This window comes from Nannobrachium achirus (assembly GCF_963921795.1).
Source record: "Nannobrachium achirus genome assembly, chromosome: 3".
Lineage (NCBI taxonomy): Eukaryota > Metazoa > Chordata > Actinopteri > Myctophiformes > Myctophidae > Nannobrachium > Nannobrachium achirus.
Genome location: NC_137812.1, coordinates 63992738 through 64005113, shown reverse-complemented (window position 1 = coordinate 64005113; position 12376 = coordinate 63992738). Strand labels below are relative to the sequence as shown.

The following is a 12376-nucleotide window of genomic DNA, read 5'->3' as shown; positions in this document are numbered from 1 at the left end:
CAGTCTTCCAGACCAGTAGTGATCCAGAAAAATATCAAACATTTTTTAAAAGAGTCAGGCTGGCTCCAATCGTCCTCCGAGCCACTCAATCTTAACATTACTTTAGTCTACTATTGGACACGTCTGTTTTTTGCAGAATAAATCTTGCAATCAAACTTCAATAATCTACAATCGTGCTTCTCAGCCAACAGACTAATTATCAATAAAACTAAAACCAACACAATGCTCTTTGGGACAAAACATAATCTTAATAAATCAGAAGTTATAAACCAGTCATACACCATTAGTTGCCTTGACGGTACACAACTTATCAGAGTAGACCATACCAAATACCTTGGCCTCTGGCTAGATCCAGAACTCTCATTTAAATGTCATATCGACAATATTGTGAGGAAAATACATTTCGGCACAGGTGTTCTATACCGGAACAAAAACTGTTTCACCTTTACAGCAAGAAAGAAAATTGTGTATATAAAACCTGCCACAAAAAGTTCGGAAATCTAACTTTGGTCGATTATATCTCCCCTTTAATAAACCCAAATGGTATTGTGTTTTATATCATTTTCATCTTTGATTTGTCACCTTTACAACAAGGTACAGCTTGTAAGCATCAGGCATTCGAGGCATGAGCTACACAGCCAAACGTGTAGGTAGCAGCTAACCCAAAATTTGCCAACATTCGGTCCATTATATCCCCCCTTTAATTATGCCAAATGGTATTGTGTTTGATATCATTATCGTTGATTCGTCACCTATACAACGAGATACAGCTTGTAAGGATCTGGCATTCGTGGAATGAGCAACACAGCCAAATGTGTGGGTAGGGCCCCTCCAAAAATGGTCAAAATGGCCTGGCAGGCCTGCAATACTGTTCTTTTGGTGTTCACCTTTGTTACTTGGGGCATTGAATGATTGCACTCTCTCAAAGTAATAAGGAAAAGAAAAAACAACACATATTGGACATTTTTACACTTTGTTAATGTTAAGCTCAGTGTCAGGGAAGCCCAAAACGAGAGTAAATGCCATCAGAACAGTATATTGCAAACCATTTTGGCAAAATTCTGGTCGGCGCTACCCACACGTTTGGCTGTGTAGCTCATGCCTCGAATGCCCGATGCTTACAAGCTGTACTTTCTTGTAGACTTGACAAATCAACGATAAAAATGATATAAAAAACAATACCATTTGGGTTTATTAAAGGGGAGATATAATCGACTAAAGTTAGATTTCCGAAATTTTTGTGGCAAGTTTTATATACAAGTCACACTACCCATAATGGACTATGCTGATGTAGTTTACCAGGTGGCATCTAAAACTAATCTTCTACCCTTAAATATCATATATAACCGTCTATGTAGATTTGTTCTCGATTGTCCATACCTTACTCATCACTGCACCTTATACCAAAATCTCAATTTGCAGTGGTTACAATTCATTTTCAAATGTATTCATTTCAACTATCCTCAGTATCTAAAACAATATCTGGATCCATTCACCTCTGATCACCAACTGAGACACTGTGAACAGATTTATTTTAAGGTCCTAACAGATATATAACCAATGCAGTTGGCAAAAAAAAAGCCCCTCTGATTTGAACAATTTACCAGTCCACATTCGGTCAATAACATCTTTCAATTTGTTCAAAACCACGCTGTCCTCTCACCTTGAGATTACCTGTTCATGTTTTGATTAATTCATTATCTCAACTATCCATATGATCCATTGTGTGCTCTGTACCTTGTGTATTATAGTTGTGTTGCTGTTGCGTTTGTTGTTTTGTTTTGTTCTGTTCTGTTTTGTTTTGTTCTGTTTTGTTTGTATTCTTTGTTATGTCTTGTAGTGTTTTTTTTTTGTCTTGTTTATGTTGTCTGAATTGTATGTGAAAGTTCTATGTTTAAATGTATGAAAGTGTAACTCTGTCGATACCCTCGAAAACGAGATTATTCATCTCAAGGGTTTATTCCTAATAAAATAATTTCAACACGCAGATGGCCATCAACGTACCGGGAGTGGTTGCCATGGCAATATTCTACCTGCTGGTTCTAGGGACAGGTATCTGGGCCTCGCTCAAGTCCAGGAAGGCCGAAAAGAGAAAAGGGGACATCAACCACACAGAGAACATCCTCCTGGCCAACAGAGACATCAGTCTCCTAGTGGGGATATTCACCATGACTGGTAGGGCTGGGTGATGATGTGACTTTAAATCAATATCAGGATTATTTTGTTATGACTTTTTGAATGAGAGAAAATACATGTGGGGATTCAAAACCAGCAACCTTTCAGTCATGTCTACTCATAACTTTAGTTTTTATTGCATAATCACTGTTATCCATAAGTCAACTTGTTTATTAATCCCCTATAGCCACATTGCTTGGAGGAGGTTTCATTGTTGGAATGACAGAGTTAGTTTATACCCCAAACATGGGCCTGGTCTGGGCTATCCTCATCCCTGTTGGCCATTCAGCGTCCTTCATAATCGGTAAGACTCAGTTATTTATTACATTTTTCATGTGACAGAATAGGACCATTCCTGCAGTGGTCCTGTAACAACCAGAGTCAAGGTCAAGGTAAACTTTATTGTCCACAAGGGAAATTTGGCTTGGGCTTTCACCCCTACTGCAGCCACACACAAAACATCATTGACAAAAGACATAATAGAAATACATAACAGAGGGGGGAAGCAACATTACATGTGCACAAATAGTGGTTAATTTAATCTCTCACAGTCAATGCTGTTTCAGATTATCGTTCAACATTTGAGTTGATGCCGGTATGTTTGTATGTTTGTTTGTTTTTTAAACCTGATATAATTCCATGTTGGTTCGCTGTACCTTCTACCAGAGGGCAGAATTACAAACTCTTTGTGTAAAACATGGGTATTATCAGTGACAATTTTTTCATAGTGTAGCTTAAAGAGGGAGGGGAGTTGCCTGAGAGAGTACACTTCATCTATCTCTATTGTGTTCTGTTGCTAAGGTGGCCTGTTCTTTGCCCAGCCAATGAGGGAAAGAAAATATGTGACCATGATGGACCCATTTCAGATCATATATGGAAAAGTGTTGAGTGTGTTTCTGTCCCTGGCCTCGGTGGTAGCAGAGGTCATCTGGGTGACTGCGACATTGATTGGCTTAGGTACGGTGTGCACGCAAACACAAACAAATGTAAGTTCTTGTGCATACAGTAAGAAGACCTAAATGGTCATAAGTACAATTAGATGCTGTATGTTTCAGTTACCTCGAATAGGGGTGGATGTTGGTGTGTGTGTGTGTGTGTGTGTGTGTGTGTGTGTGTGTGTGTGTGTGTGTGTGTGTGTGTGTGTGTGTGTGTGTGTGTGTGTGTGTGTGTGCGTGTGCATGTGTATGCGTGCGTATGCGTGCGTGTGTCCATCCGTCTATGTACATGTGTGATAGGTGCAACCATGAGCGTGATCCTGGATGTGCCATACACCATGAGTATCTGGATCTCTGCTGCGGTGGCCATTCTCTACACCCTACTCGGAGGTCTATACTCTGTGGCCTACACTGATGTCATCCAGCTAACTCTCATCTTCATCAGCCTGGTAGGCACAAACCACACTATTTGCAAATGTGCAGTACTGACATCACCAGTATAACGGAAACATTTTCCACATGGGTGTGTGCACATGGGCACAGCTCCACATATATGGAGATCTAGGTGATGATCCAACCATCTCCATGTATGGATATCCAGGGTTTGATGAGGTCATTGTCGTGATCTTCAAATATGGAGATATGTTATGATAGTCAGCATTCTTGATTTGCAAATTAATTCTGTCTTGGCCATATATGGAGCGTTCATATATGGGCATTGCCAAATATGGGCCTTCCCAGATTTGCGCTTAATATTGATGACATCGGGACAGGGATCTCCATATATGGGCATAAAAGGGACAAGGATGGAATTAATTTGCAAGTGTGACTCGTGTAGCTGACACAATATGTCCATATGGGCATTCCCAGATATGGGCTTAATATTGATGGGCATAAAAGGGATTATATTACTGTGGTTGGCCTAACAGGGCATCATCTGGGAATCAGATGTAGAGGTCAGCTCCATACATGGAGATCTAGGTGATGATCCAATCGACTCCATGTATGGATATCCAGGGTTTGATGAGGTCAGTGTTATGATCTTTATATAGTATATGGATATCCAGGTGATGTTAGTCAGCAGTCTTGATTTGAGAATGAATTCTCTCTTGGCCATATGGAGCATCCATATATGGGCATTGCCAAATATGGGCTTAATATTGATAACATCAGGGATGCATGCCAGAACAGACTGTCTTGGTCATTCAGTCAACAATGTGACGTCACAACAGGTTAGCTATAGACATTGAGGCGTTATGGATGGATGGATGGACAGATGGACATACGGACAGGATCTGCCGGGTTTCATAGTAAACTGCGACCTACGCTCGCAATAATATGAAATATATATATATATATATATATATATATATATATACTGTATATATTTATACTGTATATACATTTACTGACTACATTTACATTTATAATTTAGGCATTTAGCAGACACTCTTAATCCAGAGCCATTTACAGTAAGCAAGCAGAACACAAGGTAACACATCAAATGCATAGAAATAGTAATCTAGGATCATAGGTAATCCAAGAACCTGTCATCAGTCTAACAGTAGAATATCCTACCAATAATTTGTACATCTGTCCAGTATAGCAGCTAATATGTTATTCGCCAATCCTCAATATGAAGCTCAAACATCAGCATCACATACTATAGAGTTGTAAAAAGTATCATGTTTCCACAGTGGCTGTGTGCCCCCTTTGCTCTGATGAATCCCTCCTCTTCTGACATCACAAAGACAGCCTTCAACCACACCGTTCGCGCCCCCTGGGTCGGCACAGTGGAAGCAGACAGGGCAGGGAGGTGGATCGACAACTTTCTGCTTGCTGTAAGCTCTTCTTTTTATATACAGTACGGTATAACCTTATCACCAGACTCACAAGAGAAATACCCATCAAGCAATGAGACACAGGATTGTATCTTGAAGGTTACTGGTCCGAATCCACCAGTTCAGTTGTAGTCGGGTGGGATTTCAGAAAAATCTTATTGTTGGATGCGTTTGGGGGTAAAAGTGGGGTACCAAGCTATTTTATTTAATTCAAGGGTGCCGAATCTGAAAATCCTGGTACCCAAGCAGAATTCTGAGTTTTTGACCTTCTAATTTGCATAACAAAGTGGCTTCTGCATTATACATTTTGTACTATTTATTCAAGGAATATTTATTTTGTTGATTTTATCGTATAATCAGGGTTTTGGGAACACCCAGGACCATTTTTTGAGTTGCTTGATTCAGTTTAGATTTAGATATTTGATATTCATTGTATAAGACACGCCCCTTCCTATACAAACCCATTGTAACTTCAAACTCCATTTTAACCATGATAGATTTCATGAATACACCCATCCTTTTTTTCTGGTGACTCCTGACGCCCTCCTAATACCTGAGCAGGTTGTTGTTGTTGTTGTTTTTTTGATAACTATTTTTGTTTATTTTTAAAGATTTTTTTATTATATTTATTGTTTTCATTTTCCCCAAAAATTCTTAAAAAGTAACGAAAAAGTAATCTAAAAAAACACTGCCTGTTCGTGTATTAGAAGGGTGTCAGGAGTCACCAGAAAACAGGATAGGTGTTTTCATTTAATCTATCATGAAAGTGAAATATCCCTTTCAATAACTCTGTAACAAGGCAAGCAAAACTGATAAATAAAGTGTCCATATCTATTTTCTGAAGGTCAGACAATGTGATTAAGGCATTTTTAATATAATTAGGGTTAAGTCTATTCCAAAATATGCAAATTAGTGGCCAACATTACAGAAAGCTCTTTAGTACTCAAAGGGGTCCACACACTTCCCCTATGTTTCTTTTCTTTTCTACTTATAAGTATATTTGGCAACCCTAGCTCATCTAAAATACAACAGTATATGATCACAAGTAAAAGTAGGCGATCCATTTGACCCCTGGTGACCCAAAATACATGGAAGTGAATGGAGTCCATAAATAGTGTCATGGTGATTTCTGCCTTGTTTAACTCACCCCTAGAATGAGTTACAGATACAAAACTGGTTTTGACACCTGGGTCTGTTTCCCCTGAACCATTGGATGTGTGAAACAAGACGGTGAGTGGTTCCTGGGCCGAGTTATAGGAGACGGAAGTCCCACTAAAATATACCACACCATATTATCTAATCAAATGTATCAAAATCAAATATCTAAATATTGAATCAAACTAACTGTCATCTAAATCTGTATTTTAGATGTCCTAATAATGATGCCAAAAATACAGATAAGTAGCAAAGAAAATGAAATAATGTCTATGGACCCCTTGAGTACTAAACAGTTTTCTGTAATGGTGGCCTCTAATTTGCATATTGAGGAGTAAGCTTACCACTAATTACATTAAAAATACTTTACACACATTGTTTAACCCTCAGAACATAGATCTGCCCCTTGCTTCCCTTATAAACTACTGTTGAGCAATGCACTTAAAGGAGTAGTTCACCCCCAAAATGACTTTTTTTCTATTGAGTAGTCACGCCATGGAGACTAGAGTTCAATATGTTTAGTTTTTTGTCGCATTCCTAAGACAAAAATGTGCTAACAATAAATTTACCCCCATTCGTTCCGGATGGGGACCCGTTTCGAAACGGGTCCCCATCCGTAATCAATGGGGGTAAATTTACTCGAATCAATTTTTTGTCTTAGGAATGTGACAAAAACCAAAAAATATTATTGAACTCTACTCTCCATGGCATGACTAATCAATAGAAGAAAAGTCATTTTGGGGGTGAACTACTCCTTTAACAACCACATCTGTCCAGAGCTACTCAGTGGCAGCAGAACAGTAGAGATATTACACAGACTCCATTATACTCCTTTAAAGTAATCTTGGTCTTAGCTTTCCTAACTGTAATAAATGTGGCACAGAAGTTGGTACGTATGCACATGTGTTTGGAAATGCAGAAAGATTCAGGTGTTTTGGAATGAGGTGAAGAATTAACTGAACATCTTGACAGGATATCCCTTGGACATGTCACCTCTCCAGTGTATGCTGGCAGCCAATATATCCAGTGCAAGGAGCAGTCACAATGCTAAATTGATCACCATTCAGTAGCGAAGTGTGATGTCACTTCCGTGAAATGGCGTGAAATGTCGCCCTCTACGGGGTTCATGCTGGTATTGTTTTGTATTCAAATCGCCATTGGGGAATTTGCGATCACCGCATATAAGAACTGTGTTAAAAATATAAACACACCATGCTCTCGGATTGACCCAAATGGATATGAAGCATCGACTAAGGTGGAAATGTACAGATTTACCCAAAGAGTAACACAATAAACGCTAGAAACGAGTTACAACAGGCTATATCAGATATGAATGAATATCATAAACTATGCAGAACCCCCCCGCTGACAGAAACGCGCACATGGTGTGTTTATTTTTTTAACACAGTCCTTATATGCGGCTTTCGCAGATTCCCCAATGGCGATTAGAATACAAAACAATACCAGCATGAACCCCCTAGAGGGCGACATTACGCACAAATGACGACATGGCTTTGTTTCTCTATACTGCTTTATTTTAGCAAGAAAGACTATTCTCAAGCTTTGGATCCATGAGGACATTCCTACACTGGATGATTGGTATAGAGAAGTAATGGGTGTGATACCGCTGGAAAAAATTACTTAAATCCTTTGTGATAACATGGAAGGGTTTACAAGGGTATCTAGGCTGAGCTTCAGTGTACCTTATTGAACAGTTCAAGGAAAAATACTCTGGTTATCTGTAATATGCAATTATGTCAAACCGGTGGTGTACTTTGTCTATTTTAATTTATTTATTTTCATTTTACTGTTGATGTTTAATGTAATGTCTTTTTTTTGTTTAGTGATGAAATTTGACGAGTCATCACTTTTCACAGTTTTGTGGGGCCATTTTTAGCCCAAGGAATGTTTTTCGTGCAAAACACATGCTTGCAATGGATTCAGAATCATGAAAAACCCCTAGTTTGACCCCTCATATGCTACTTAAAGCAGATTAATATTTTTGTATAGTATAGTAAAGTTAAAGGGACACCAACTTTAGCAGCTGATAACATCAATTTAGCTGTGACTCATTAAGGGTTATCATACCAAAATATTATCTACCGATATAGAGCGTCTCAAAAATGTAACCTTTGTCACCTTTCCGAGAGCAACATCTCGTATGGCCCATGGACTATTACTGTGGTTTCCTCCCTTTCCAAGGCTTTTGGGAACCTGGGTTTTCAAAGCTTCCACCAAAGGACCCTGTCTGCCTCTTCTAAGGCAAACGCCAGGATCATGTGTCTTGCTGCAGCTGGTATTATTCTCATATTTGCGATCCCTCCTATACTGATGGGGGCGGTGGCTGCATCAACAGGTATCTAAGGCTTGTTCAGAAATAGATAACAATGCAAACAGATAGGCAGGAAGGTTTAACGAACACTGTTTATAGCTATATTCTGTATTTCAAAAATATATAGTTGAGTTGGAGTCAAGTGTTGTCAGATGAAGTTGCACTGTATTCTGTTCTGTGCTCTTGTTAATACACTAAGGGTAATAAATGAATTAGACTTAATTACACTGTTTTGTTGCAGAATCACATTGTTGTTCATAAGTCACTTAACATGTTAATACACATCCGATTAAGACCTTTCTTAAAGGCAGGTGTTACTCTCTGAATCTCTCCCTGTGTGTTCGTCAGACTGGAACCTGACCTCATATGGTTCTCCATCCCCGTTTGAGCGTGGGCAGGCGGGTCTGGTCCTGCCTGTCACCCTTCTGCATCTCACCCCACCCTTCATCTCCTTCATTGGAATCGGAGCGGTGGCTGCTGCAGTGATGTCCTCCGTGGACTCCCTCTTGCTGTCGGCAGCCTCCATCTTCACTTCCAATATCTACAAGGCCGTCCTGAGGCCCCGGGTGAGAAGAACGGATGAATGGGACATCTGTCTCTTCCATTCCTATGACACCCTGCTGGGGAAATCTCGATATTTCTACGTTTCATTAGTTCGACTAAGGATTAGGGTTAGGATTAGATTTAGGCGGAGTGGAGGGGGCACGGTAGCGCAGTGGTTAGCGATTCGCCTCACAGCTAGAAGGTCCTGGGTTAGATTCCCGCTGGGGAACGCTGTGGGCACTGGGGGCGTGTTCCTCCCTCCGCATCATCAGCGTCCACAACCTAGGTGGGGTTGGCGATAGGGCCTTTCTGTGTGGAGTTTGCATGTTCTCCCCATGTCTCCTAGGGTTGATACCCTCACAAAAATATCCAGTAATCCGGGTCTCAATAATGCCTCCCCCTGGCCAGCCGGGGCGCCTGATGGAGGGGAAAGGAACTGGTTGGAATAACGTGTTCCTTCCACGCGTTACGTCCAAACCAGGGAAATACCCACTGTCAGGTGAAAAGAAGCAACTTGGACTCCTCATGCATAGAAGGAAGCATGAGGTCAGTCCGTTGTCTCCCCAGGCGTGGCAGAGGGAGAGCAGAGCCCAGGATTACATAGGCAATTGGCACTGGGTGAAAAAATCGTGGGATAAACATTATTTAAAAAAAAAAAGATTTAGGCATATTTTTACTGAGGTTAGGGTTAGGGTTTGGGTTGGGTTTAGGCATAGTGGTTAACATTCACCAGGTTAGCATTCACCAGCGTCAGCAGGTTAGCATTTCACCAGGTTAACATTCACCAGTGTCGAACAAATGGAACGTCGAACAAATGCGCTACCCAACCTGCCAGTTCTCAATGTGGCGTAGACCTAAACCTAAACGTATACCAATTTAAGACCAAGACCTAGACTAGAGTCAACTGGCCCTCCTGACTTTTATTCCTGACCATTATGTATATTTTTTGACACCTCATGAATATCTCCATCCTCATTTGACTCATTTCTCACCCTTAGGCATCACAGAGGGAGTTCCAGTGGGTGGTCCGTGTCTCTGTGGTGGTGGTGGGTGTGGCTGGCACTTCCCTCACAGTGCTGGACAACAGCGTCGTGGTGTTATTGTTCCTAGGCTCGGAGGTGAGCTACATCATTGTGTTCCCTCAACTAGTCGCCGTCCTTTTCTTCAGCGTCTCCAATGGTTACGGGGCTATTATGGGCTGCCTGGTCGGGTTGCTGCTGAGAGTGCTGTGCGGAGAACCCCTGCTGTGGCTTCCCACCGTGCTCTGCCTGCCAGCGTGCACCGTAGAGGACGGTGTTCATGTCCAGGTTGCCCCCATCAAGACCATCTGCATGTTCTCCGCCCTGGCCAGCATCTTGTTGTTCTCGTACCTGTCTTCGCTGCTCTTCAACAAAGGCGCAATTCCTGAGAAGTGGGACGTGTTCAAAGTGAAAGCCTCGCGGCCGCTGCAGGCACGAGCACCCACAGACGATGGCACCAAAGAAGAAGAAGAGACCTTGTCAATTTAAAATGAGACCTTTCAAATCCCTGATGCTCCTTTGACAATGAAGGACATGAAGTGTTGAACACTAGATTTCTAAATGTTTTCAGTAAGGTACTGGGTGACTGTCTGACGATTACATTTTGGAAGGGAATATCCTAAATTGGCTAAAGGGAGATGCTCGGGTGGCGCAGTGGTGTAAAAGGTTTTTGTCGAGTGACTCAATATGAACACAACTGGTCCACGTTCAGGGGGAGTGAAGCCGGGCAGGGAGGGTGATAATTTTCTTTTATTTTTTAAAGATTTGTTTTTGGGCTTTTATGCCTTTATTTGATAGGATACAGTAGACTGACAGGAAATGGGGAGAGAGATGGGGAATGACATGTGGCAAAGGTCGTCCAGATCGGGAATCGAACCGGCGACGCCAGCAGGCATCATAGCCTAGTATGTGGTATGCGCCTAGACCACCAGGCCATCAGGCGCCCCGGGGAGGGTGATAATTACTTGCGAAAGCCAGTGAAGCAAGGCACTGTTTTCAGTTGTCATTGATGCGAACCAATCTGAAAACAATGTGCATCTCCTCCTGTGGTGTAACATTATGGAATGGGCTAGAGGAGGAGATGCAGTATAGTAGGAATATCAAACAATTCAAATGTAAACTAAAAATCACACCCGTGTGAAGTGGAGCTGTGTGTGTGTGTGTGTGTGTGTGTGTGTGTGTGTGTGTGTGTGTGTGTGTGTGTGTGTGTGTGTGTGTGTGTGTGTGTGTGTGTGTGTGTGTGTAGATCATGTGTACCGATTTTTGTGACATTTGAAGAAAATATGTAGGAAAAGGAGCAAAAAGTGTGTTTTGGAGAAAATTCAAGATGGCGGAAAATCTATCCTGGCGCAAATGGGCGTGGCCTATATGGGGAGATGCGTCTTGACCCAAGGAATCCAGGGAAAAAAGAATTTTAATTTTCCGATCCACGGTTCAAGAGTTACGGGGCAAAACGTAAAGTGGGCCGTTATAGCGCCACCATGAGGCCGAGTGATGTAATTATTTTTCGATTCATTCTTAAAATCATTATGAATCTCCTCTCCGAGGTTTGAAACTGTAGCTCCTATGGTTTACGAGAGAAAAATACTTGAAAGTGATTTCTTGCATTGTCCCATTATAAGTCAATGGGGACAATTAAGCGTCGTTTTTTGCCGATTACGTCGGCATGGTAAGGCGGATCGGAACGAAAGGTAATAGAACACCATTCCCGGCCGAGCCGCACATTTTGATGTATATATTGCGCGAGTGGCGTAAATGGTGCGGCACTAGTTACGCGCCGAAGTCAGGCTACATACACACAGACAGACAGACAGACAGACACACACACACACACACACACACACAGACCCACACAGCCACGTATAGGGAGCCTGTGTTTCACACAGCTCCAAAAAAATCTATTTTTGAAAGATACAGATTTGAGGAGGAATATTGCACTTTTATGCAAATGATTCTTCTGCCTCTAAATCATACATGCAAAGTGACACGTTCATGGCATTTGGCAAAGATGTAGAGGGATAGTCCAAATATCACGGAAACTAATCTTATTCCAATTGGCCATACGAAGTCATGCAAGTTGCTTACACACGTGCCTTGACTCAAGTGGAAGCCATCTGTGTCTTTGTTAAGTAAGCTCCGCCCTTAGATTTTCTGCCATTTTTAACAGTTTATAAAACGCTTAAACCCACTTTTATTCTGGAATTTTTGCGTCACGTGCACAGAACCTTTTTTACATGAACTGTGGGCCAATATCTAAAGATCTGTCAGATCGGATTTATTTTTAATTTTTAATAATTCAATGAATATTGCAGTTTTATGCAAATTATTCTTCTGCCTCTAAAACATACATGCAAATTCACATTTTCATGATGAAAT

At 41.3% G+C, this 12376-nt stretch overlaps 1 protein-coding gene across 1 annotated transcript; it reads left to right on the top strand.

Annotated features, from left to right (window-relative positions):
• Positions 1 to 1988: 1988 nt before the first annotated feature.
• On the top strand, positions 1989 to 10489 carry LOC308282387 (high-affinity choline transporter 1-like; the record flags this gene model as incomplete). The annotated part of the gene is made up of 8 exons (XM_080722732.1): positions 1989 to 2175; positions 2363 to 2479; positions 2977 to 3132; positions 3411 to 3559; positions 4808 to 4951; positions 8309 to 8462; positions 8787 to 9004; positions 9980 to 10489. The coding sequence occupies 8 exons, from the start codon at positions 1989 to 1991 to the stop codon at positions 10487 to 10489; spliced, it is 1635 nt and encodes a 544-aa protein (XP_080578858.1).
• Between the last annotated feature and the right edge of the window lie 1887 nt (positions 10490 to 12376).